Genomic DNA, 27,411 nt, shown 5'->3' on the forward strand with positions numbered 1-27,411 from the left:
AGTTCCTCCAACTCCATGGGTCCTGTCAAATCCATCCACTGAATTTGCTTACTCCTATATCCTTATAATTTACATCTTTCCTAACTTCTCTACCACTGCTCAGGAAGACTCCCCGACTTCTAAATTTCACCAGCTTCCTTATGTCAGTGGAATCACACAGTATGGACTCTCATTTGCCTATTAGGAAGATAAGCTTCAGAATGGTCAAAACATACCCACATCACTAGAATGTGCTTTCTGTGTATGGATATGTCTACCCACAGCAATGCCATTACTCACATGCGTTTTCTGGTGAAAATACACATTTCTGCTCTTAAGAAATATATATATTAGCTTTAGCAGATATTATCAAACAGCATGTCAAAGAGGGTGTAACAACAGTTCACACTTGCACCTGCAGCATGGGAGTATTCTGGTTCTGTTACATCTCTGCCTTCACTTGGTATTTTCTAGCTTTCTCATTTAACTCACTCTGGACATAATGTAATAACAGATGGTGGCTTTAACTAGAATTTCCTTGATGACTAACTAAAGAGAGCACTTCTTCATGTTTACTGGCCATTTTGCTATCTTCTTTTGTGAAGTGTCCAACTTTTTACTCTTTTCTTCCTATTAAATTGGTGCCTTTCTTTCTCCCATCCCCTACTGATTTGTAGGTGTTCTTTCTATTTTCTAGATGACAGCCTTTTGCTAGACACACTCAATATGTTTCCTATTCTGAGGTTTATTTTAAACAGTATCTTTTTATTATCATTGGAAAAAAAAATTTTTTTTATTTTTACATATACATGTGTTTATTAGGTTTCCATTTTTTTGCCTTCACAAAATTAAAAAGGCTTACATTTTAATAATAACAACAATGTTTAAAATAAGGACTAGAAACAAAAACCTCATACAGAACAAAGGAACATAAATACATTCAGAAAAGGAATCAGACAATTGCTAAAAAATTTTAATGGTATCCTTTGAGGAAGAAAAGTTGAATGTACGTACACAAGTTCTGTGGAGATTTTTAAATGTCTACTTCATTAAACTATACAACTGCCAAGCAACTAGGTTCCACTTCACTTTCACTCTCAGAATTTAGTAACTTACTACAGATATTCTATAGTAGGCATCATTTCTAGAAGCATAATAGATTTCATTTATTTTGAATTTAGAACTTACCAGGAACTTACAACTTAGGTGCACTATTTTTTTTTTTAATCAGCGTAATAATCAGAGAAGTATAAATATTTGCATTTTGCAGACCAGAAAAATGATGCTCACCACCAATAAGTAATCAGTTCCAAGGTTACATGTTCAGGATTCAAACAGGTCACAGGAGGTTTTTGGCACTAATGTTACTTCCATTTTAAATATAAGGAAATCATGAGGTCCAAAATTAAAAACTAGGGGGCCTGGCTCTACCTGCATTCTCTTAACACTCAGCACCCCAATGCTGATGTTGATGATACTAACTAACGATTACTGACTACTTAGTCTATGATGGAAATTGTGATAAGCAGTTTACAAAGATGACTTCTTTTTAAGAGAAGCAGAAAGAACACAAACTCTGGATCAAGACCATCAGTGCTTGAATTCTGGCCACATCACTTACTCATTGTCAGCATCATATCTCTGTGCCTCGATTTCCTCACAGAAGTATGGTGGGAAAAAGTTCCCACAGACTACCCTTCAAGCCACCCAAGGCTGCATTTACAACAAGAATGTATCTTCCAAATATTAACAGTAAAGGCAGTGTTTGTCTCAATATTCTAAAATCACAGTGGTCTCCTGCTTTAACTATTTCTGAAGTTCTTTTATCCATCCATTCACTGTTATCCAAACCCAGATGACCCCTAGGGCTAGAGATTGCATGGATCTATAAACAAGCAGAGACAAGTACAGCAGAGTGTCTCGGGAATGGACATGGAAGTACACCACGTGATGCCACCTGAAAGTCAGAATAGCCAGCATTATAGCTGGAATAAACTTTTTTTTTTTTTTGTAGAGACAGAGTCTCCCTGTACCACCCTCGGGTAGAGTGCCGTGGCGTCACACGGCTCACAGCAACCTCCAACTCCTGGGCTTAAGCGATTCTCTTGCCTCAGCCTCCCGAGCAGCTGGGACTACAGGCGCCCGCCACAACGCCCGGCTATTTTTTTGTTGCAGTTTGGCCGGGGCTGGGTTTGAACCCGCCACCCTCGGTATATGGGGCCGGCGCCCTACTCACTGAGCCACAGGCGCCGCCCAGCTGGAATAAATTTTTAATCACTGTTCCTTTTTTGATTTTTCTTATCTGGCTGCTCCCCTATCAGACCTCATTCTTTTTGATTTTACTTTTGCTTACCTCCCTCCATTTATTCACATGCTCATCAGAGAAGACTTAAGTTCTTCTGGCTTTCAATAATAACTGCTTTCAGAAACCATAGTAGTTACAAGAGAACAGGTGCTCAGGACTCAGAATGTTTTAAAAAATGGAGCATGTGTATTAAGTGGCCAATGTCTTCACTCAAATTTAGTTATGAGACAAAAACCATTCCTCACTGCTCTAACATGCTGCGGAAACCACCTGAGTGAGGGAGAGGGGGATGTATGCTCGGCTGTCACATCAAAGGAAGCAACACTGTTCAGACAGCATTCACTCTCAGGTAAGCCTTCCACGGTGAGAGCTTCGTGGTCACATGGTATACTTTATGCTCATAACTGATGTGGCCACAGAACTGGTACTGAATGTATAGCACCAACAGAAAACGTGATGTATTTTACACATGTCAATGAAGGAGTAACCTGTTCTTGCTCTACAGAGAATGGAAATTGGATGTCAAACCCCCTTGGTACTCCAAAACAGGGTCTCAGACATTTTGTAATTTATATTTAAATTGTTAGGAGGCTTGGAGCTATTAGTTAATATATCTTCTAATACACTGTTCAATATAGCACTGAATAAATGATGCAAGTTATCAATGGATGAATGATCAATTAATAGCTCTGCTAGTAACTGATTTATCTTTCTTCAATAAAGTTGCATTAAGAAAGAACTTGATGTTAAAATATAAAAACATATTTCAAAATCAATTATATTGAAAGGAATTATCAGGGAAAGTGTACATTCATTGGCCAAATTTCAACAAACTTGTATATGATTTATGACTGGGAATAAAATTCACTATCAGGCCAACTGCAGTGGCTCATGCCTGTAATCCTAACACTCTGGGAGGCGAAGACAGGAAGACTGCCTGAGCTCACAGGTTCAAGACCAGCTTGAGCAAAAGCGAGACCCCGTCTCTAAAAATAGCAGGGCGTTGTGGCGGGCACCTGTAGTCACAGATACTTGGGAGGCTTGAGACAAGAGAATAGCTTGACGCCAAGAGTTTGAGGTTGCTGGGAGCTTTGACACCATGGTACTCTACCCAGGGTGTCAAAGTGAGACTCTCTCTCAAAAACATAAAATAAAATATAGTAAAATAAAAAAGGAAGAAGAACCAAGTTTTTAAAAAAATCACTATCATAACAGCAGTCAATGATATCCTTTCTTTTATTTATGCATATTTTTGTAAAAAAAATGTTTTAGCTATGATAATCATTAAAAGCAGAAACAGATTAAAGGGAACCTGGAACAAAACCTGTGAATCAGTATAATAAAAACTGTTCAGCCAAGATTTTCTAAAAAAAAAAAAATGAACCATAGGTCTTTCCACCACTCAAATGCCTGGCACCATGGCAGCTAGAGCATCGCCTCTTCCGGGGGAGCCACGTGTGACCTTCCAGCGGCGCACAGATGCTGCCAGTGACCACTCACACCCTGTTGGGGCAGTATCTCGGGTTTGGGGGCTGTCTGTGCAGTGCGACAGATGAGGAGCAGCAGCCAAAGGAGGGGTGAGGCCCTGGCAGGTGCTCCACTGGATAATGCCCCCAAGGAGTATCCCCCAAAAATCCAGCAGCTGGTCCAGGACATTGCCAGCCTCACGCTCCTGGAGATCTCAGGCCTCAGTGAACTTCTGAAGAAAACATTGAAGATCCAGGATGTGGGCCTCATGCCGACGGGTGGGATGGTGCCTGTACTATTCCCACTGCAACAGCCCCAGAGGTGGTAGAAGAAGATATCCCCAAACAAAAAGAATGTACACATTTCACTGTCCACCTGACAGAATCAAAGCCAGTAGACAAAGTGAAGCTGATCAAAGAAATCAAGAACTACGTCTAGGGCATAAACCTTGTCCAGGCAAAGAAGCTGGTAGAGTCACTGCCCCAGGAAATCAAAGCCAGTGTTGCCAAAGCAGAGGCTGAGAAGATCAAGGCTGGAAGCCGTGGGTGGCACCGTGGTTCTGGAGTGGCCTCTAGCTTCGAGGACTTATGTTCAGGGTCCCTATGACCCTGGCGGGACCCTGCCTACTACCCATGCTGTCCACTCTTACCCCAGCACCAGGGAGTGGGAGAGTGACAGCTGCTGGTTCCAGGTGGCCAGGTCAGCCTGGCCAGGCAGACGGACCTACTGTGACCAGAGAGGGGGACAGCTGCTGCCTGTGTGAGGCACCAAGAGAATGATGCGAGGATACCCAAGAGACACTGTCCTCTGGTGGCCGCTGAGAAAAATACAGTGTGCGGCTTGCAGTGTGAAAAAAAAAAAAAAATGAACCATACTTAATCACTTTGTTTTCATCAATTAGTAAGTAATATTTTGGATAAAGTAAATAATTTTAATTTATATACTTTATAGCCTAAATTATATAATCAATGTACTATGTATGAACAAAAAACTGATTAAAAATGAGAAACAAGGGTGGTGCCTGTGGCTCAAGGAGTAGGGCGCCAGTCTCATATGCCGGAGGTGGCGGGTTCAAACCTAGCCCCGGCCAAAAACCAAAAAAAAAAAAAAAAAAAAAAGAGAAACAAAAAAGAAAGACCTAACAATGTAAAAATTTCCCTACGTTATCTCAGAATATTATTCAATTTTAGCCATTTTTGATATTTTGGGGGAGGAGGGAACCCTAGAAAGATAATGATCCATAGCTAAGAATTCGGGGGGAAAAAAAAATTCAGAGAGGAGCCCAGCCATGAAGCTACAAAGAGAAGAGAAGGCAGGCAGGCAGAAGAGAGGAGAGCAGAGAATCAGAAAGCAGAGGCACTAGAGGAGAAACAACAGGGTTGGGAAAAGAAAACTGTATCAACTAGGATTAAATTATAAAACTGGTGGGCAGAGCTTCCATAATGCAACAGCAACCCAAGACTGTGCTAAAGCCAGGGAGGGAGGTAAGATGAAGATTCTATTTCAAAGGAGGAAAGAATGGTAAATCAATTTGTTTTTGTCAGTGTCTGGTACAGAAGTATTCAGTAAATTTGTAATAAATAAATCAGCTAATTTCAAAATCCATCCTGTTAGGTAAAGGTGTCACTTCCAAACTTTTCAAAGTGTTCCTCTGTTTACTGTCTCCAAAGAACTCAACGTAACCCAACAATTTGTACTCTCGTATTAATTGGAAATTAAAAAAAAAAAAGAACTCTTGTCAAAAATCAATCTTACAATGAAAGATTGGCTTTTTGATTTAAGGTGTACATATAGGGAATATCGTTTCAGGATAATAAACTTAAAAAACTATATCAAAATACAATCTAAAAAGTTGTGAATTACCGTTACTCATATTCTTTTATCATCTATGAAAAAGATCACTTTTTTTTGTATGTACAAGACTTTGCTGTCTTACAAACGACTGGAGGAGAAATCATCTTTTTCCAGAGGGACAAACTGTGAAGCAGGTGAAGAGACGAACACCAACCAGAAGGTGGAGAGAGGGGCACCAACCAGAAGGTGAAGAGAGGGGCACCAACCAGAAGGTGAAGAGAGGGGCACCAACCAGAAGGTGAAGAGAGGGGCACCAACCAGAAGGTGGAGAGAGGAACACCAACCAGAAGGTGAAGAGAGGAACACCAACCAGAAGGTGAAGAGAGGGGCACCAACCAGAAGGTGAAGAGAGGGGCACCAACCAGAAGGTGGAGAGAGGGGCACCAACCAGAAGGTGAAGAGAGGGGCACCAACCAGAAGGTGAAGAGAGGGGCACCAACCAGAAGGTGGAGAGAGGGGCACCAACCAGAAGGTGGAGAGAGGGGCACCAACCAGAAGGTGGAGAGAGGGGCACCAACCAGAAGGTGGAGAGAGGGGCACCAACCAGAAGGTGAAGAGAGGGGCACCAACCAGAAGGTGAAGAGAGGGGCACCAACCAGAAGGTGGAGAGAGGGGCACCAACCAGAAGGTGGAGAGAGGGGCACCAACCAGAAGGTGAAGAGAGGGGCACCAACCAGAAGGTGAAGAGAGGGGCACCAACCAGAAGGTGAAGAGAGGGGCACCAACCAGAAGGTGGAGAGAGGAATACCAACCAGAAGGTGGAGAGAGGGGCACCAACCAGAAGGTGAAGAGAGGGGCACCAAGCAGAAGGTGAAGAGAGGGGCTCCAACCAGAAGGTGAAGAGAGGGGCACCAAGCAGAAGGTGAAGAGAGGGGCTCCAACCAGAAGGTGAAGAGAGGAACACCAACCAGAAGGTGGAGAGAGGGGCACCAACCAGAAGGTGAAGAGAGGAACACCAACCAGAAGGTGAAGAGAGGGGCACCAACCAGAAGGTGGAGAGAGGGGCACCAACCAGAAGGTGAAGAGAGGGGCACCAACCAGAAGGTGGAGAGAGGGGCACCAACCAGAAGGTGAAGAGAGGAACACCAACCAGAAGGTGGAGAGAGGGGCACCAACCAGAAGGTGAAGAGAGGAATACCAACCAGAAGGTGGAGAGAGGGGCACCAACCAGAAGGTGAAGAGAGGAATACCAACCAGAAGGTGGAGAGAGGGGCACCAACCAGAAGGTGAAGAGAGGGGCACCAAGCAGAAGGTGAAGAGAGGGGCTCCAACCAGAAGGTGAAGAGAGGAACACCAACCAGAAGGTGGAGAGAGGGGCACCAACCAGAAGGTGAAGAGAGGGGCACCAACCAGAAGGTGGAGAGAGGTGCACCAACCAGAAGGTGGAGAGAGGGGCACCAACCAGAAGGTGGAGAGAGGGGCACCAACCAGAAGGTGAAGAGAGGAGCACCAACCAGAAGGTGAAGAGAGGTGCACCAACCAGAAGGTGGAGAGAGGGGCACCAACCAGAAGGTGGAGAGAGGGGCACCAACCAGAAGGTGAAGAGAGGGGCACCAACCAGAAGGTGAAGAGAGGGGCACCAACCAGAAGGTGGAGAGAGGAGCACCAACCAGAAGGTGAAGAGACGAACACCAACCAGAAGGTGGAGAGAGGGGCACCAACCAGAAGGTGAAGAGAGGGGCACCAACCAGAAGGTGAAGAGAGGGGCACCAACCAGAAGGTGGAGAGAGGGGCACCAACCAGAAGGTGAAGAGAGGGGCACCAACCAGAAGGTGAAGAGAGGGGCACCAACCAGAAGGTGAAGAGAGGGGCACCAACCAGAAGGTGGAGAGAGGTGCACCAACCAGAAGGTGGAGAGAGGGGCACCAACCAGAAGGTGAAGAGACGAACACCAACCAGAAGGTGGAGAGAGGGGCACCAACCAGAAGGTGAAGAGAGGGGCACCAACCAGAAGGTGAAGAGACGAACACCAACCAGAAGGTGGAGAGAGGGGCACCAACCAGAAGGTGGAGAGAGGGGCACCAACCAGAAGGTGGAGAGAGGGGCACCAACCAGAAGGTGAAGAGAGGAATACCAACCAGAAGGTGGAGAGAGGGGCACCAACCAGAAGGTGAAGAGAGGGGCACCAAGCAGAAGGTGAAGAGAGGGGCACCAACCAGAAGGTGGAGAGAGGGGCACCAACCAGAAGGTGAAGAGACGAACACCAACCAGAAGGTGGAGAGAGGGGCACCAACCAGAAGGTGAAGAGAGGGGCACCAACCAGAAGGTGAAGAGAGGGGCACCAACCAGAAGGTGGAGAGAGGGGCACCAACCAGAAGGTGGAGAGAGGGGCACCAACCAGAAGGTGGAGAGAGGTGCACCAACCAGAAGGTGGAGAGAGGGGCACCAACCAGAAGGTGGAGAGAGGGGCACCAACCAGAAGGTGAAGAGAGGAACACCAACCAGAAGGTAAAGAGAGGTGCACCAACCAGAAGGTGAAGAGAGGGGCACCAACCAGAAGGTGAAGAGAGGGGCACCAACCAGAAGGTGGAGAGAGGGGCACCAACCAGAAGGTGAAGAGACGAACACCAACCAGAAGGTGGAGAGAGGGGCACCAACCAGAAGGTGAAGAGAGGGGCACCAACCAGAAGGTGAAGAGAGGGGCACCAACCAGAAGGTGGAGAGAGGGGCACCAACCAGAAGGTGAAGAGAGGGGCACCAACCAGAAGGTGAAGAGAGGGGCACCAACCAGAAGGTGAAGAGAGGGGCACCAACCAGAAGGTGGAGAGAGGTGCACCAACCAGAAGGTGGAGAGAGGTGCACCAACCAGAAGGTGGAGAGAGGGGCACCAACCAGAAGGTGAAGAGACGAACACCAACCAGAAGGTGGAGAGAGGGGCACCAACCAGAAGGTGAAGAGAGGGGCACCAACCAGAAGGTGAAGAGACGAACACCAACCAGAAGGTGGAGAGAGGGGCACCAACCAGAAGGTGAAGAGAGGGGCACCAACCAGAAGGTGGAGAGAGGGGCACCAACCAGAAGGTGAAGAGACGAACACCAACCAGAAGGTGGAGAGAGGGGCACCAACCAGAAGGTGAAGAGACGAACACCAACCAGAAGGTGGAGAGAGGTGCACCAACCAGAAGGTGGAGAGAGGGGCACCAACCAGAAGGTGAAGAGACGAACACCAACCAGAAGGTGGAGAGAGGAACACCAACCAGAAGGTGAAGAGAGGGGCACCAACCAGAAGGTGGAGAGAGGGGCACCAACCAGAAGGTGAAGAGAGGAACACCAACCAGAAGGTGGAGAGAGGGGCACCAACCAGAAGGTGGAGAGAGGGGCACCAACCAGAAGGTGGAGAGAGGAACACCAACCAGAAGGTGGAGAGAGGGGCACCAACCAGAAGGTGGAGAGAGGGGCACCAACCAGAAGGTGAAGAGAGGGGCACCAACCAGAAGGTGAAGAGAGGGGCACCAACCGGAAGGTGGAGAGAGGGGCACCAACCAGAAGGTGGAGAGAGGGGCACCAACCAGAAGGTGGAGAGAGGGGCACCAACCGGAAGGTGGAGAGAGGGGCACCAACCGGAAGGTGAAGAGAGGGGCACCAACCGGAAGGTGGAGAGAGGGGCACCAACCGGAAGGTGGAGAGAGGGGCACCAACCGGAAGGTGGAGAGAGGGGCACCAACCGGAAGGTGGAGAGAGGAACACCAACCGGAAGGTGGAGAGAGGGGCACCAACCGGAAGGTGGAGAGAGGGGCACCAACCGGAAGGTGGAGAGAGGGGCACCAACCGGAAGGTGGAGAGAGGGGCACCAACCGGAAGGTGGAGAGAGGGGCACCAACCGGAAGGTGGAGAGAGGGGCACCAACCGGAAGGTGGAGAGAGGGGCACCAACCGGAAGGTGGAGAGAGGGGCACCAACCGGAAGGTGGAGAGAGGAACACCAACCGGAAGGTGGAGAGAGGGGCACCAACCGGAAGGTGAAGAGAGGGGCACCAACCGGAAGGTGGAGAGAGGGGCACCAACCGGAAGGTGAAGAGAGGGGCACCAACCGGAAGGTGAAGAGAGGAATACCAACCGGAAGGTGGAGAGAGGGGCACCAACCGGAAGGTGGAGAGAGGGGCACCAACCGGAAGGTGGAGAGAGGGGCACCAACCGGAAGGTGGAGAGAGGGGCACCAACCGGAAGGTGGAGAGAGGGGCACCAACCGGAAGGTGGAGAGAGGGGCACCAACCGGAAGGTGGAGAGAGGGGCACCAACCGGAAGGTGGAGAGAGGGGCACCAACCGGAAGGTGAAGAGAGGAGCACCAACCGGAAGGTGGAGAGAGGGGCACCAACCGGAAGGTGAAGAGAGGGGCACCAACCGGAAGGTGGAGAGAGGGGCACCAACCGGAAGGTGGAGAGAGGGGCACCAACCGGAAGGTGAAGAGAGGGGCACCAACCAGAAGGTGGAGAGAGGGGCACCAACCAGAAGGTGAAGAGAGGGGCACCAACCAGAAGGTGAAGAGAGGACCACCAACCAGAAGGTGGAGAGAGGGGCACCAACCAGAAGGTGGAGAGAGGGGCACCAACCAGAAGGTGGAGAGAGGGGCACCAACCAGAAGGTGAAGAGAGGGGCACCAACCAGAAGGTGGAGAGAGGGGCACCAACCAGAAGGTGAAGAGAGGGGCTCCAACCAGAAGGTGGAGAGAGGACCACCAACCAGAAGGTGGAGAGAGGGGCACCAACCAGAAGGTGGAGAGAGGGGCACCAACCAGAAGGTGGAGAGAGGGGCACCAACCAGAAGAACAAGAACAGAGGAGGCTCCTTCACACTTGGCTCTGAGAAAGCCCAGCAAGGCTTCTCTGAGACTCAACCCGAATTCAACATCTGAAAGGACTAGTTAAATCTGATTAACTTAGTCAGAAACCAAACAGATCACTCCATGTAGTTAATTTCAGATAAATTAAATGTAAAACTCTAAGATTTAAAGGAAATCACAGAACTGTGTGATCCTTCTGCTGTATTATAAACTGCATATGGTACCATAATTTTTCTTTTTGGCTGACTCAAATACTGACCCTTAACTAGGCTCTTCCAGGCCAGTAAGTTCTCACTACCCCTGGACTGACTGGGAAAAGTGCTGGGGACAGGCGGAGGTGCACCTGCACTGCAGGAGTGATTTGCAAACTTGCCTTAGATGCCCCCTAAGATTCAGCACAAGTTATTTTGGAGCCTGTGGAGAATAGGAAGATCTGGTGCCCAGACCCCATGCTCTGTACTTTCCTGTGATGAAACTTATCATTCCCTTATTTGTATGTTCCATATGGTCTTACCCAATGTTAAGTGTTCCCACCAATATTCTTATTAGGGATTTTTCTGCTTTTTACTTTTAGGAGCCAGTCATGCTGTACATAATCTCCTGGGACTTTTAATTTTTTAATTAAGGTAAAATTCACATAACAAAATATTAACCATTTTAAACTACACAATTCAGTGGTATTTCGTGCACTGCCAAAGCTGGTCTGGAGCTTGCATGTGTCACAGGATGTTACACGGGCATGCTTCTTCCATATTGTTGCTTTACCTACACTTTGACTTCTGTAACATTCCCCAGTGCCTAAACTATTACAGCGTATCATATGAACATTCTTGTATCTCTAGCCTAGTTTAGAAACTATGGCTAGAGTCTCTCAAAGATAGAACCTGAAGTAGAATAGCAGGATAGAAACATATGTAATGACTCAATTTTCACAAGAATAAGCTGTTTTTCCAAATGGTTTTACCAACTTCCACCCTGCCTGCAATGTAGATAAGATCCTGTCAGATTCTCAGCCTCTCAGACAGCTCACTAGCTGCCAGCTGAAGACAAGAGTTTCACTGTGGTCTAGATTTGTATTTCCCCTCATAATAAAGAAGTTCACAGTGCCTTCTATAATTTCTGGCCAAAACTGTTTTTTCTCTTTCTCTCTGTCTTTTTTTAAGAAACAGGATCCTCATTCTATTGCCCAGGTCAGAGTGTTATGGTGTCAGTCTAGCTCATAGCAACCTCAAACTCCTGGGTTCAAGTAATCCTTCTGCCTCAGCATCTTGAGTAGCTGGAACTACAGGCACCCAACACAATGCCCAGCTTATTTTTTTATTTTTAGTAGAGACAGGGTCTCACTCTTGTTCAGGTTGGTCTCAAACTCCTGAGCTCAAAAGCTCCTCTGGCCTCAACCTCCCAACACACGGGGATTTACAGGTGTGAACCACTGTACCTAGACTGTTTTCTCTCTTTTTTTTTTTTCCTTTTGAGACAGACTCTTACTTTGTCATCCTTAGTACAGTGCTGTGGCATCATAAGCTCACAGCAACCTCAAACTACTGATTCTCTCTCTAGTCTCAGCCTCCCAAGTAGCTGGGACTCTAGGCATCCTCCACAATGCCCAGCTATTTTTAAAGACAGGGTCTGGCTCTTGCTCAGGCTGTTTTGAACCTGTGAGCTCAGGCCATCCACCCACCTCAGCCTTTCTCTTTTATGAAAATGCCTTCACGTCTCTTGCTCACTTATTATATGAGTTGTATGTAATTTTTATATTGATCAGTAGAACTCCTGATACCACTTTCTTGATTATATGTGTTGTAATAATATCTTCTCCCACTTTGCACCTTGTTTTAGCATATTTAATCTTAATACAGTAAAATTTGCCATGCTTTCTTTTTTTACAATTAACATTTTGGGGATCTTAAGAAATATCTTCCTATCCCAGGGCCAGAGATATACTGTCCACTAAACTTTCTGAGTTTGGCCTGTGGATTTCTGTGTACTGTTTGAGGTAAGATCCAATTTCGTTGCTGCTCTTCTTCCCACATGGATAGCCATATATCAAACTGGCACTTCTATTCCCCGACGACAAGTCATGGTATCTGAGGTCATCCTACCTGAGACAGTTATGACCAAACATGTCTGCTGCAAGTTAACAAGTTTATTATCTCAGGTTTACTCAATAATATGAAAAGGCTCTATAGCAGATAGCATGGAAGAACGATCTCTTTTACAAAATCCTCACAGAAATGAAAATTCATATGAAATTATATAGATGAATCCTAGTACTTTATCACTTTAAGTTCATACTTCTTGGAATTAAAGCCAGATCTTAGGACTTTGGGATGCTGAGGCAGGGGAATCTGCTTGAGCTCAGGAGTTCAAGACCAGCCTGAGAAAGACCCTGTTTCTACAAAAAACACAAAAATTAACTAGGAGTGGTAGTGGGTACCTGTAGTCCTAGCTATGTAGGAGGCTGAGGGTGGAGGATGACTTGAGCCCAAGAGTTTGAGGTTGTGGTGAGCTATGAAGACGCCGCTGCACTCCAGCCTGGATAACAGAGCAAGACCCTATCTCCAAAAAACAAAGAAATTAAAAAGGCCAGAGTGCAGTTGCACTAACATACCTTCCTACGAACTGAGAATGAGAGAAAAAAAGCATAATATTCTACATCTCATAGAGATATACCTAATAAAGGAATAGAAAAGAAATACCTCAGTGCACAAATTCCATTTCCACCTTTCCATCCATTTAAAACATGTGACTTCTGGGGAAAGTTATTAAGTCTCCCTAAAACCACAGCTTTCTTAGGAGTAAAATCACAAAAGGAGAGCACCTACCTGATTCAAATTATCACAGTACAAATTAATTTTGATGAAACATTTCTAGTGCTTTAGCACGATGTTTCACACATAGTAACAGGTGTTAATATGCTAATACTGTTATTAACTTAAACTAATACTGTTTGGTTCCTAAATACAAAATTCTATACTATCACATTCCTTTGTCTTGGCTTATTTTACAATTATATTATCAAAACATTCATTTATTGGGTGGCGCCTGTGGCTCAGTCGGTACGGCACCAGCCCCATATGCCGAGGGTGGCGGGTTCAAACCCGGCCCCGGCCAAACTGCAACCAAAAAATAGCCGGGCGTTGTGGTGGGCACCTGTAGTCCCAGCTACTCAGGAGGCTGAGGCAAGAGAATTGCTTAAGCCCAGGAGTTGGAGGTTGCTGTGAGCTGTGTGAGGCTACGGGCACTCTACCCAGGGCCATAAAGTGAGACTCTGTCTCTACAAAAAAAAAAAAAAAACAACAAAAAACATTCATTTATTCCATTCTCTTTCACATATTTTTAATTGGGTGCCTATTGTATACCAGGCACAACCAGAGCAGTGAGTAAGATGAAGTCCCTGCAGGAGAAGGATAAGCAAATAAAAGCTTCCAGTCCTGGAGGAGCGCCGGGTAGGCTGAGGCTCTTCAGACAGACGGCCAAAGGCCACAAGTGAGCACTGCCTGGAATGAGGGGCGGCAGAGTCACACCAAGTTCAAAGGCCCCACTGAGCAACATGCATGGGTTTTCAAGAGCCAATGGGAGGGTGGGGGTGGGGGTCGGGGCGCTACCATCCAATAAATGAAAAGTTGTAAAAGATAAAGACAAAAAAATGAGGTGAAACAAAGGAAGCATTAATTAAGATGGAGGGCTACACATTCAGAAAATAACAAAGTTGGCAACAGAGAAGAAACCATCAAATTAGATCCTCGCCTGAGTATTTCTGACAATATTCCTAAAATATATTAAAGAGTTTAACAGGAACTGAAACTGCAAAAGGACTGAAGTCATGAGAGTGGAAGACGGAGAGGAAGAGCACAAGGAGATGCAGTGGAGGTGATCAGAGACGCCGAGGTGTGCCGTGTGAGGAGAGCCCAGAAGATTTACACATTAAACTGGACAGCTTACAGTCTAAGAAACCCACAGCAAATCCCAGCAGCTCCTCTAACAAATATATCCCCAGAGAAGTAGCTATGCATCCCTGAACACCACCACCTCCACGGCTACTCCCTCACCTACTCCACCATCTCTTATGATCTATGCCTGGGTTACCACAACACTTTATCAGTTTCCTTGTGTTCACCTAATTAAATATGTCAATTTAATGCCACAGCCAGGTCTAGGGAGAGTAGAAAGAGAAGAAAGGAGGTTATCAGAGCACCCTTAAAGTTAACAGGCTAAGCAAGGGAAGACGACAAAGGGTCAATGAAGTCAGAGGAACACCAGAACACTCTAGGATCCAGATGGCTAAATGAGGAAAATTATTAAATTCTTGATAAAATGAGCCTTTTGTTGTTCTAATTGCCCTCACCTAATAATGCTTTTAAAAAGCATTTTTAAAGACTTTTTTCATCTACAGTAAGAACATCTTATAGAGGGCAGGGGAGAAAGACTTTTTCCATAGGGTATTAGCAGGGCAGTACCCTTTGTTGCCTTTCTATATTTGTTTTACCTGTGAAAGTTCTTCAAATTAAAAATCAGTCCTTATCATTATGTTTGCTTAATGAAGTCAGCGTATATTTAGAGATACTAAACTTTTTCCTTCTCGCATCTCAAACCCTTCTTCAGAGATCATTTTCCTTCCTCCTGAGGTATTTCTGTCAGAGGTTCCTTTGGTAGTAAAACCTCTAAGGAAAACGTCTATCTCACTCTGCTCTTAAATAGTAATCTGTAGGCAATGGTTAAGTGGGCAAATACGGGTTATCAGTTTTTTCTCACCGCTTTTAACATAATATTCCATCATATTCCTAATATTTATTATTGCTGTTGAAAAGCCTTAACGTTTCTCTCGTTTATTTTAATGTCCTACCTTGTCCTATGGTACAATAATATTTTTTCCTCCATGTGCCAAAGCATCCACTTAGCTTTATTAACTCTGCTTGGGATTTTGTGTGGCTCCTATGTTTCAAGGCTTGTGTCACTCAATGACTATATAATATTCTCAACCATTACCTCTTAAAATTACTTCCTTTTCTCCATTCTTTTTATTCTCTTCTAGCGCTTCTATGAGAAATGAGTTGACCCTTTCACTCTCCATGTTCTTTTTTTTTTGTAGGTATTATTATTTATTGTTGGGGATTCATTAAGGGTACAAGAAACCAGGTTAAACTGATTGCACTTGTTAGGTAAAGTCCCTCTTGCAATCGTGTCTTGCCCCCAAAAGGTGTGGCACACACCAAGGCCCCACCCACCCTTCCCTCTCTCTGCTCTTCCTTTCTCTACCCCTCCCTCCTTCTCTCTCTGCTCTCCCCTTCCCCCACCCCCACTATGTCCTTAATTGTCATTAATTGTCCTCATATCAAAATTGAGTGCATAGGACTCATGCTTCTCCATTCTTGTGATGCTTTACTAAGAATAATGTCTTCCACTTCCATCCAGGTTAATACGAAGGATGTAAAGTCTCCATTTTTTTTTTAATAGCTGAATAGTATTCCATGGTATACATATACCACAGCTTGTTAATCCATTCCTGGGTTGGTGGGCATTTAGGCTGTTTCCACATTTTGCCCATTGTAAATTGAGCTGCAATAAACAGTCTAGTACAAGTGTCCTTATGATAAAAGGATTTTTTTCCTTTGGGTAGATGCCTAATAATGGGATTGCAGAATCAAATGGGAGGTCCAGCTTGAGTGCTTTGAGGTTTCTCCATACTTCCTTCCAGAAAGGTGGTACTAGTTTGCAGTCCCACCAGCAGTGTAAGTGTTCCCTTCTCTCCACATCCACGCCAGCATCTGCAGTTTTGAGATTTTGTGATGTGGGCCATTCTCACTGGGGTTAAATGGCATCTCAGCATGGTTTTGATTTGCATTTCTCTAATAAATAGGGATGATGAGCATTTTTTCATATGTTTATTAGCCATTTATCTGTCTTCTTTAGAGAAGGTTCTATTTGTGTCTCTTGCCCATTGATATATGGGATTATTGGCTTTTTTCATGTGTATTAATTTCAGTTCTTTATAGATCCTAGTTATCAAGCTTTTGTCTGATTCAAAATATGCAAATATCCTTTCCCATTGTGTAGGTTATCTACTTGCTTTGGTTGTTGTCTCCTTAGCTGTACAGAAGCTTTTCAGTTTAATTAACTCCCATTTCTTTATTTTTGTTATTGTTGCAATTGCCATGGCAGTCTTCTTCATGAAGTCTTTCCCCAAGTCAGTATCTTCCATTGTTTTTCCTATGCTTTGAGGATTTTTATTGTTTCATGCCTTAAATTTAAGTCCTTTATCCATCTTGAATGAATTGTGAGTGGAGAAAGGTGTGGATCCAGTTTCAGTCTTTTACATGTGGATATCCAATTCTCCCAGCACAATTCATTGAATAGGGATTCTTTCCCCTAAAGTATGTTCTTATTTGGTTTATCAAAGATTAGATGGTTGTAAGATGTTGGTTTCATTTCCCAGTTTTCTATTCAATTCCAAATGTCTATGTCTGTATTTTTGTGCCAGTACCATGCTGTCTTGACCACTATGGCTTTGTAGTACAGCCTAAAATCTGGTATGGTGATGCCCCCAGCTTTGTTTTTATTACTAAGAACTGCCTTAGCTATATGGGTTTTTTTCTGGTTCCATACAAAATGCAGAATCATTTTTTCCCAATCTTGAAAGTATGATGTTGGTATTTTAATAGGAATGGCACTGAATAGGTAGATTGCTTTGGGAAGTATAGACATTTTAACAATGTTGATTCTTTCCCCATCCATGAGCATGGTGTGTTCTTCTACTTGTTAATTATCCTCTGCTATTTCCTTTCTGATGATTTCATAATTTTCTTTATAGAGGTCCTTCACTCTCTTCATAAGGTATATTCCTAGGTATTTCATTTTCTTTGAAGCTATGGTGAAGGGAGTTGTGCCCTTAATTAGCCTCTCATCTTGACTGTTATTGGCATATACAAAGGCAACTGACTTGTCAACATTGATTTTATATCCTGAGACATTACTGTATTTTTTGATGACTTTCAGGAGTCTTGTGATTGAGTCTTTGGGGTTCTCTAAGTATAAGATCATGTCGTCAGCAAAGAGAGTATGACCTCCTCTGCTCCCATGTGGCTTCCCTTCATTTTCTTGTGTTGTCTAATTGTGTTGGCTAGAATTTCTAACACTATGTTGAATAGTTAAGGGTGATGGAGGACAACCTTGTCTGGTTCCAGTTCTAAGAGGAAAAGCTTTCAGTTTTACTCCACTCAATAAAGTATTAGTTGTGGGTTTGTCATAGATAGCTTCGATCAGTTTCAGAAATGTGCCACCTATGCCTATACTCTTCAGTGTTCTAATTAGAAGATGATGCTGGATTTTACTGAATGCTTTTTCTGCATCTACTGAGAAGATCATATGGTCTTTGTTTTTGCTTCTGATAATATGGTGGATAATGCTTATGGACTTGCGTATGTTAAACCATCCTTGCATTCCTGGGATGAAACTTACTTGATCATGATGTATGACTTTTTTGATGATAAGCTGTCATCTACTGGCTAGGATTTCGTTGAGAATATTTGGATCTATAGTCATTAGTGAAATTAGTTTGAAATTCTCCTTTTTAGTTGGGTCTTTTCCTGGTTTTGGTATCAGGGTAATGTTTGCTTCGTAGAACATGTTGGGGAAGATTCCTTCTTCCTCAATTTTTTGGAATAATTTCTGCAGTACAGGAATAAGCTCTTCCTTGAAGGTTTGATAGAATTCTGGTGTGAAGCCATCTGGACCAGGGCATTTTGTTGTTGGAAGCTTTTTTACTGTTTCTTTCATCTCAGTGCTTGAATTGGTCTATTCAGAAGCTCTATTTCTTTCTGGCTAAGTCTATGGAGAGGGTGTGATTCCAAATATTGATCCATTTCCTTCACATTGTCAAATTTCTGGGCATAGAGTTTCTGGTAGTATTCAGAGATGATCTCTTGTATCTCTGTGGGATCAGTTGTTATTTCTCCTTTATCATTTCTGATTGAGGTTATTAGAGATTTTACTTTTCTGTTTCTCATTAGTCTGGCGAAAGGTTTATCTATTTTATTTATTTTTTCAAAAAACCAACTCCTTGTTTCATTAACTTTCTGAATGATTCTTTTGTTTTCAATTTCATTGAATCTCTGATTTAATTTGGGTATTTCTTTTCTTCTACTGGGTTTAGGCTTAGATTTTCTTTTTCCAATTCCATAAGATGGCTTGTGAGTTTGTTGATGCGCTCTCTTTCTGTTTTTCAAATGTAGGCATCTAAAGTGATAAATTTTCCTCTCAAAACTGTTTTGCAGTATCCTACAGGTTTTGGTGGCTTGTGTCGTCATTGTTGTTATGCTCAAGGAAGTTAATAATTTCCTCTTTTATTTCTTCCTGCACCCAGTGTCATTCAAGAGAAGGTTGTTTAATTTCCATGCCTTTGTGTGGGGTTGAACATTTTTGTTGGAGTTGAGTTCCGCCTTTAGTGCCTTGTGGTCTGATTCAATTCTTTTGATTCTGTTGAGGTTTGTGTCCTAGAATATGATCAATTTTGGAGAATGTTCCATGGGACGATGAGAAGAATGTATATTCTTTATCTTTGGGATGGAGTGTTCTATATGCGTCTATCAAGCACAGTTGTTCAAGGGTCTCATTTAAGTCCCTTATATCTTTGTTTAATTTCTGTTTAGAGGATCTGTCCAGCTCTGTAAGAGGAGTGTTACAGTCCCCTGTTATTTTGGTATTATAGGATATCATAATGCTCTAAGGTCTGTTTCAAGAAGCGGGGAATATTTAAAGTGAGTTCATAAATATTTAGAATTGAAATGTCTTCTTGTTGTATTTTTCCCTTGAGCAATATAAAGTGACCATGTTCGTCTTTTTTTAATGATATTTTTATTTAAAATTATTATTTTTTAAATCATAACTTTGTACATTGATGCATTTATGGCATTCAGAGTACTGCCATCTTTGTCTTTTTTTATTTTAGTAGCTTTAAATCCACATGTATCTGAAAATAAGATGGCAACTCCTCTTTTCTTCTGAATTCCGTTTACCTGAAAAATTGTCTCCCAACCCTTAACTCAGAGTTTTAATTTGTCTTTTGAAGGTAGGTGTGTTTCCTGCAGACAGAAAATGGATGGCTTGTGTTTTTTAATCCAGTCAGCCAATCTATGTCTCTTCGGTGGGAAATTCAAGCCATTAACATTTATTGAGATAATTGGTAAGTGTGGTAGTGTTGTATTCATCTTATTTTGTGAGAGTCCATTGCTTGGTTTTAACTTTTGCATCAGTGTGGAAGTTAGGTTCTGTCCTTTAATTTCTGCGTTCTTACTTTGCTGCTGATCCATTGTGATGGTCAGTGTGTAGAACAGGTTGAAGTATTTCCCGTAGAGCTAGTCTTGTTGTGGCGAATTTCCTCAATGTTTGTATATCCGTAAATGATTTGATTTCTCCGTCAATTTTAAAGCTTAGCTTAGCAGGAGATAGAATTCTGGGCTGGATATTGTTCTGTTTAAGTATGTTAAAGGTAGATGACCATTGTCTTCTTGCTTGGAAAGTTTCATTAGAGAAGTCTGCATCACCCTGATGGATCTGCCCCTGTAGGTCAGCTGGTGCTTACTCCTGGCAGCTTGCAGAATCTTTTCTTTTGTCTTGACTTTGGACAGGTTCATCACAATGTGTCTTGGAGAAGCTTGGTTAGAGTTGAGGCGACCTGGGGTCCGATATCCCTCTGAAAGGAGTGGGTCAGACTCTTTGGTGATATTTGGGAAATTTTCATTTATAATATTCTCTAGTATGGCTTTCATTCCCCTAGGGCATTCTTCTTCCACTTCTGGGATACCTATCACTCGTATGTTTGAACACTTCATAAAGTCCCACAATTCTGTCAGTGAACGTTCTGCTTTCTCTCTCGTCTTTTCTGCCTCTTTAACTATCTGAGTTATCTCAAGAGCTTTGTCCTCTACCTCTGAGATTCTTTCTTCTGCATGGTCTAATCTGTTGTTGATACTTTCTATTGCATCTTTAAGTTCCCTAATTGACTTCTTCAGTTTCTTCAGCTCTGCTATATCCTTTCTATATTCTTCATATCGTTCATCTCGTATTTGATTGTTTTTGGATTTCCTTTTGGTTATTGTCCACTTTATCAGCAGTTTCCTTCATTGTTTCCATCATTTCTTTCATTGTTTTCATCATGTGTATTCTAAATTCTCTTTCTGTCTTTTCTAACATTTCTTTATAGGTGGAATCCTCTGCAGTAGCTACCTCATGGTCCCTTGGAGGGGTTGCTCTGGACTGTTTTTTCATGTTACCAGGATTTTTCTGCTGCTTCTTCCTCATGAGTGATTTCTTTTATCTGTTTCCTTGCCCTAATTTTCCTTTCACTTTCTCTTGCTCTTTAGGTTGCCATGCCTCTGGACTAGGTTTTTGATGAGTCTTTTCGGTGCAGGACCAGGAGGAGGAGAAGGTTAAAGAGCAAGAAGGGAACAGAGAAGAAAGAAAAAAAAAAAAAGAAAGAGAAGAAAAGAAGAAACAGAAAGGAGAGGGGGTGGGTAAAGGGAATATTGACAAAAAGAAGACAGACACAGAAAGAGGGAGACAGAGCAATATAGGTGTACAGCAGTATCCTTTGACCTAACCCTAAAAACCCCCAACCTCTGGGGGTGCTGGGTTGGGTGGTTCCCTTGAGGTCAGCAGCTCTTTGCTAGCCTGTTCAGGCACAGTACCCCACCTCCACCAAGTAGAGAGGAAAGACAAAAATGCTATATATCAAACCAAAAGAAGCAAACAGAAAACTTTACGGGATAAAATTGAGGGAAAAAAACAAATAATAGGGGTAGAAACACTAGCAAAAAAGAAGTTCTAATTGTTGAAAAAAATCAACAATAGGAAATTATATTTAAACTAGAAAAATGAAGAAAGAAAAGAAAGAAAAAAGGAAAACAAAAATCTATAGGGAAAATGTTGAAATTAAAAAACAAAACAAACAAAAAAACAAAGCAGTATATGTATCTTGCTGACTACTGTCTGGGCAACAGGTGATCTTCTGGGGTATGAGATATCAATCACAATGCTGATACGCCACTATGAGACGGAGACTGGAGGCCTCTGCTGATTTCTCAAACCCTGCAGGGTGTAGAACCTTAATCTCTCCTCAGCCTAGCCCTCTTAAAAGGCACTTTAACTGCTAACCTTAGCTAAGCAGAAGCTTTCGCAGGAAAGCGCTTGTCACTGGGATCACTCCTGAAGTGGCTATCCACTTACCCAGTGTGCCAAAACCAGTCTCTCTCTATGCCCCAAGGGCTAAGGCTGCAAGGCGTATTAGTCCACGCCATTAGGCTGCTGAGTCACTAGATTATTAACTCCCACCTGATCCTTGCTCTGCAACCCTGAGGGCAGAGCTTGCCGGCAGTTCTCCCACAATGGCCCACAGCGCAACACTATTAGCTCTGTCGGCTCAGCGGCTCAGTCTGGGGCCCTATACAATGCTTGAAGTCCTCTGCACATTTGCCTAAGTTCTCCCATGGTAGTTCAACTGAGTGCCAAGTCCAAAAGAACCAAAACAGCTCACAGGTAAGGCCTTTCCAGTTTGCAATCTCACTGCTGCTGTACTTAACAGCTGCCGGCGGGATTAGACTAAACAAACACACGCAACCACTTTCCAGTTTTCCACTGCTTTTGTCGTCCTCCTGGGGTCCAGAAGTCTCTTGTTGACTTCCTGTGTCCTGAAAGGGATGTTTATGGGCAGATCCCACCAGCCAGAGATGCCTGGAGTCTTCTCTCCCCAGACTCACCGTGCCCAGTTGCAAGGAAGCTGTTACTCGGCCATCTTGCTCCTCGAGGTCGGTTTCACATTTTCTATCTGTTCATATCTCCATGCTACATTTTAGGCAATTTTCTCAGACTCATCTTGTTTATTAATTTTTCCGCTACGTCTACTCTGCTATTTCACCTATCCTAGATATCTACAACTATTTGTATCTATCCAAATTTGCTTAGTTACTCTTGATATTCTCCTTATTCCTTATCAACACTTTACATTCCTCCCCTTTTAAACATACAGAGCAATCTGCGTTCACCCTCACACTCTTGTCAGTTCTGTCTCCATTACATTTTCTTCTATCGTCACCTCTACCTACTGCTCATGCAACTCTCACTAATCTTCAAGGCCTACTTATATTCTCAGAGTTTTTAAGATATTATTCCTACATGATAGACATGCTGATTTTAAAAACCTGTACTACGAAGTCAGATAGGTAAAGTCAAATCAAAACTGTTACAAATCATGTGACTGCGAGTTTATTAATTTTGTTACACCTCTGTTTTCACTTGTGAAACATAGACAACAACAGCCTCTACTCACAGGGTTTGAGAGAACTAAATGTAATGTAAGTCTCTCTTATAAATAGCTCATAGCTGGCACAGTGTCTGGCTTTAGCAACCACCATGAGAATGAGACAAGTATGTCAATGTCATCAATAGCAATAGCACTTTGACTCTTCATTTCAAGCAGAGGCAGCTTCTGAGAAGTTCCCTAACTCAATTTCTTTTTTACTTTTGAATATTCACAACTAATTAAATAAAATAGAGCCTATTCAATTTTACGTGACATACGTCTGAGCCCAGGAGTTTGCGGTTACAGAGAGCTATACTCACATTATTACTCATATTACCTAGCCTGGGCAACAGAGTGAGACTCTGTCTCAAAAAAACCAAATTATTATTGTATTAAATAAAAATTTCTGCAGGTATTTTTACCTAACCTTAGATATTCTTTATTTTTAAATACTTAACTAATTTGCAAATCTTCCCTGGTTGATGTAAACCAATCAAACCAAATTCTAGAATATTTTGTTACCTCATTTCTATCTAATAAACTTGAAAATACAAGAATATTTCTTTGATGAACTCTGTAAGTGGCACATTTTATTCAACTTAGGATTTATTCACCTGAACATCCTTGTTTTACTTTAAAAAATGTCTATCCTGATCAATTTAGATTCCTGACACGAAAGTTAACTGACACTTTGAACATACGCTTCCATCTATAATTATCTTTATTTCTATAAAAACCTATAATTATCTTTATTATCTGTAAAGTAAGAATACCAGTGGAGGAAGCCCATATTTTGTAAGTTATATCTCTCTTAAAAGTAAGTATTTTAGATGTGCAGTTTACCACTTACATCTTGATTTACTTAATCATGAAAAAAATTATTAGGGGAAAACCAGGAGAAAAGAACATCATAGGGAATTCTTTTTTTCAGACAGGGTCTCTCTGTCACCTAAGTGCAGGTGGCTTGACTATAGCTTCCTGGAGCCTCAGACTCCTGGGCTCAAGTGAACCTCCTGCTTCAGACTCTAGAACAGTTGGGACCACAGGCACATGCCAACATACCCAGCTAATTTTTTAAACTTTTTATAGAGACAGGGGTCTTGCTATGTTTCATGACCTGGTCTTGAACTCCTGCACTCAAGCTATCCTCCCACCTCAGCCTCCCAAAGTGCTGAGGATTATAGGTGTCAGCCATTATACTCGTCAATTATATGAAGTATTATACTTGTCTTTTAATTCATCTTGAAATAATTTCCGTTTCCTTAATGCTTCAGTAGAAGACATTAAGACATCACTAATTATTTTAATGTTGCATTTGAATATCAAATACACACCCACTCTTTGAAGGTGAGCTCTAGATTATTGGGCACAACACAGCAGGCTATATAACCCATTGATAGGTAATTGGGTGTGGCCTCCCCATAGGTACATCAGGTCCTGCTACATTTAAGGATGATAAAGTAAAAATATTTGGGGCCTGAGTTCTATTTAAAGCAAAGACAAAGCCATCATGATGAGAAATGTGACTAGCAAAAGCCAATCCCAGTAGAATGAAATCAGACAGTTTGAGAAATGAAAATTAATTATGCCCCAAAGCTAAACAGAAGTCTGGAAGAGACCACTGGTAAATAATGACTAACCAATTTCATTTATACAGGAGTTGTAATGACAAGTACTGTGAAAATTAAGCATATACATTCATCCTTTCATGCATGCTTTTAATACACAAATCAAATCAAGTGCGCATCACACCAAAGTATGTTTGCATCTTACTTCCACTCTTCTGGGGGGTGGGCAAGTTCATACTTCTCCCTCACACTGGAGACGCCCATGTCCACATGAAGCCAGTGAACCTCTTCTGACCGTAGGTGACTGAGGCGGAATCCGTAGCAGGCCACGTGCTTCACTTTGTGACTGTCCACTATCTTCTGAATGATGCCCTAAAACATACCCCCCACAAAAATGACTGTTATAAACTGAAGAAAAAAAACAAAACAAACAAAAAAAAAACTCCTATATGCCAAAAAGTAATGCAATGTTCACTTCTTTGAGAAAACTGTCACAAATCTTTGGTAAACGAGCATGAAATTAAATAAATTACTTAGGAATCTCACTCAAACAGTAGTTTTATGACAAGAAAAAGTTTTGCAAAACACAAAATACATTCTTCTCCTTTAATGATAAACAAGGCATGTAAACTGAGGAGTGCGTCTGTGAAACTCCACCATCCTCATCCTCCAGACCTGCCAGAGTGCACCAGCTCCCCCTGCAGTTACCACTTCTTTAGGACCAGCCCAACGAGGGGGGTATGTTTTCTACACCAACGAGATCATATTATTCAATATCAGGCTGCAATATTAACACCATTTTTTAACAAACATACATTTAAGAACATAGAATTAAGGCTACATAGGCTATGTTTCTCATGATATTGAAGATATATATATAAAGTTCTTTGAATCTGGGCATAATTTGTTCTCTATAAATTCATTATATAGCAATCTAAAATACTCCCTCAAATCTAATGCTTCTGACATGTGGGCCCTTGATTTTAGAGAGAAGGTAACCTTTGAATAAAGTCATCAGAGAAGGTTCCCTAACAAAGTGAAATTTCTCCTGGGCTGTGGAAAGGTAAACATTTCAGAACAAACTCTTGGCCTGCACCAGGCTACTGTGTGAGAGAATGTTTAAAACAGGCAGAATGGATGGAAGACTCCTTTGGAAACATAATGAAACATCTACTGCCCTTTACCTGAAGTTATGCAAATCGCAACCCACCACAATCTTCTCAGTCTTTTAGGTGATTAAGAAAATTTTTAAATTAAGCTGATATTAAAATGAAAATGTCTATGAAAGAAAATCATCACTGGTTTATTAAGAGCTAACAATTAATCGAAATTATAATATAGCTTATATCGTAAGAACACCTCAAAATTTCCTGCTCTGGCTGGGCGCAGTGGCTCATGCCTGTAGTCCCAGCACTTTAGGAGGCTGAGGTGAGAGGATTGCCTGAGCCCCACAGTTTGAGGTTGCAGTGAGTTACAATTGCACGGCTGCACTGCAGCCTTGGTGACAGAGTAAGAACCTGCCTAAAATAAAAGTTCTTGTGCTCACCAGGCATTTATTTTGTTATTGATAATATAATAAATGATATTCCCAGCCCTCTCCACAAAAAAGATTAATTACAACATGCATCATATACAAAAACTGTCTGATTTCTCAAACTGCGATACTCAGTATCGCACACTGAGTATGCGTGCCATGTCGCACTTTGTGTGCCAGACCTCCCAGAGCACGGAGCGGATAAAGTGGTACAGTCACTCCCTTTAGGAAGACCCAATCCCAGGTAGAAAGTTGTATATCAAGCACAGGAAGTGGCAGAAAGAGGAATGGGGGAGGGACAGAAGGAATGGAGGGAATGAGGGAAAGCATAAACAAAGGACCAGGCTAGCAGAGTCCAGACAGCTTTGAAAGAAGATGAATTCTTTTTTTTTGTAGAGACAGAGTCTCACTTTATGGCCCTTGGTAGAGTGCCATGGCCTCACACAGCTCACAGCAACCTCCAACTCCTGGGCTTAAGCGATTCTCTTGTCTCAGCCTCCCAAGTAGCTGGGACTACAAGCGCCTGCCACAACGCCCGGCTATTTTTTGGTTGCAGTTTGGCGGGGGCCGGGTTTGAACCCGCCACCCTCGGTATATGGGGCCGGCGCCTTACCGACTGAGCCACAGGCGCCACCCAGAAGATGAATTCTTAAGGGCATTTACAGCCTGTAGATTTCTATGTGGAAATGAGATATGCATAAATAAAACTCTACCAATTGTATGTGATACATAATGTCCTTCATCCATCTAATAAAGAATAAAATTAACCTTAAAATGATTATCAATTTGATAGACCCCTCCCAAAACCCCAGGCATTTCATTTTTGTTATAATAATTTATATTCTCCTGATTTTTAAATTTCCTAATGAGATGAGGAAATTTTGTTCATTTATAAAAGTTTTTATTTTATGATTTTGGCTGGTTCAATTTGGTCACTTATTTTTTTTTTGTAGAGACAGAGTCTCACTTTATGGCCCTCGGTGGAGTGCCATGGCCATGACACAGCTCACAGCAACCTCCAACTCCTGGGCTTAAGCGATTCTCTTGCCTCAGCCTCCCGAGTAGCTGGGACTACAGGCGTCCACCACAACACCCAGCTATTTTTTGGTTGCAGTTCAGCTGGGGCCGGGTTTGAACCCACCACCCTCGGTATATGGGGCTGGCGCCTTACAGACTGAGCCACAGGCGCCACCCAGTCACTTATCTTTTAAATATAATAGTACTTTGAAACAAATGATCTTTACCAGTGTTAGAAATAGGTCGTGTGACCCTTTCTTTCATGTCCATTCTTTCTTGGATGTTAATTTGTTCACTGAATTAACATCCAAGATTAATTAAAATAAATGCCTGGTGAGCACAAGAACTTTTATTTTAGGCAGATTCTTACTCTGTCACCAAGGCTGCAGTGCAGCGGTGCAAGCGTAACTCACTGCAACCTCAAACTGTGGGGCTCAGGCAATCCTCTCACCTCAGCCTCCTAAAGTGCTGGGACTACAGGCATGAGCCACTGTGCCCAGCCAGAGCAGGAACTTTTTTTTTTTTATTATTGTTGGGGATTCACTGAGGGTACAATAAGCCAGGTTACACTGATCAGAGCAGGAACTTTTAAGGTGTTTTTACAATATAAGCTAT

General features: G+C 42.9%; 1 protein-coding gene and 1 pseudogene across 14 annotated transcripts in view; one reads left to right on the plus strand and one right to left on the minus strand.

Moving 5' to 3' along the window:
• PTK2 (protein tyrosine kinase 2) overlaps positions 1–27,411 on the minus strand; it is a 331,183-nt gene that overhangs the window by 192,703 nt on the left and 111,069 nt on the right. For all 13 annotated transcript variants that reach the window (XM_053559586.1, XM_053559583.1, XM_053559587.1 and 10 more), the window contains one exon: positions 24,451–24,617. In XM_053559586.1, coding sequence (XP_053415561.1) covers positions 24,451–24,617 — 167 coding nt within the window. The remainder of the gene's footprint in view (positions 1–24,450; positions 24,618–27,411) is intronic.
• Positions 2,578–4,514, plus strand: LOC128564009 (39S ribosomal protein L12, mitochondrial-like; annotated as a pseudogene). Its single transcript, XR_008373943.1, has 2 exons — positions 2,578–2,633; positions 3,800–4,514. The product of XR_008373943.1 is annotated as a 39S ribosomal protein L12, mitochondrial-like (transcript).

The sequence above is a fragment of the Nycticebus coucang genome, chromosome 13, assembly GCF_027406575.1.
Source record: "Nycticebus coucang isolate mNycCou1 chromosome 13, mNycCou1.pri, whole genome shotgun sequence".
Classification (NCBI taxonomy): Eukaryota; Metazoa; Chordata; class Mammalia; order Primates; family Lorisidae; genus Nycticebus; species Nycticebus coucang.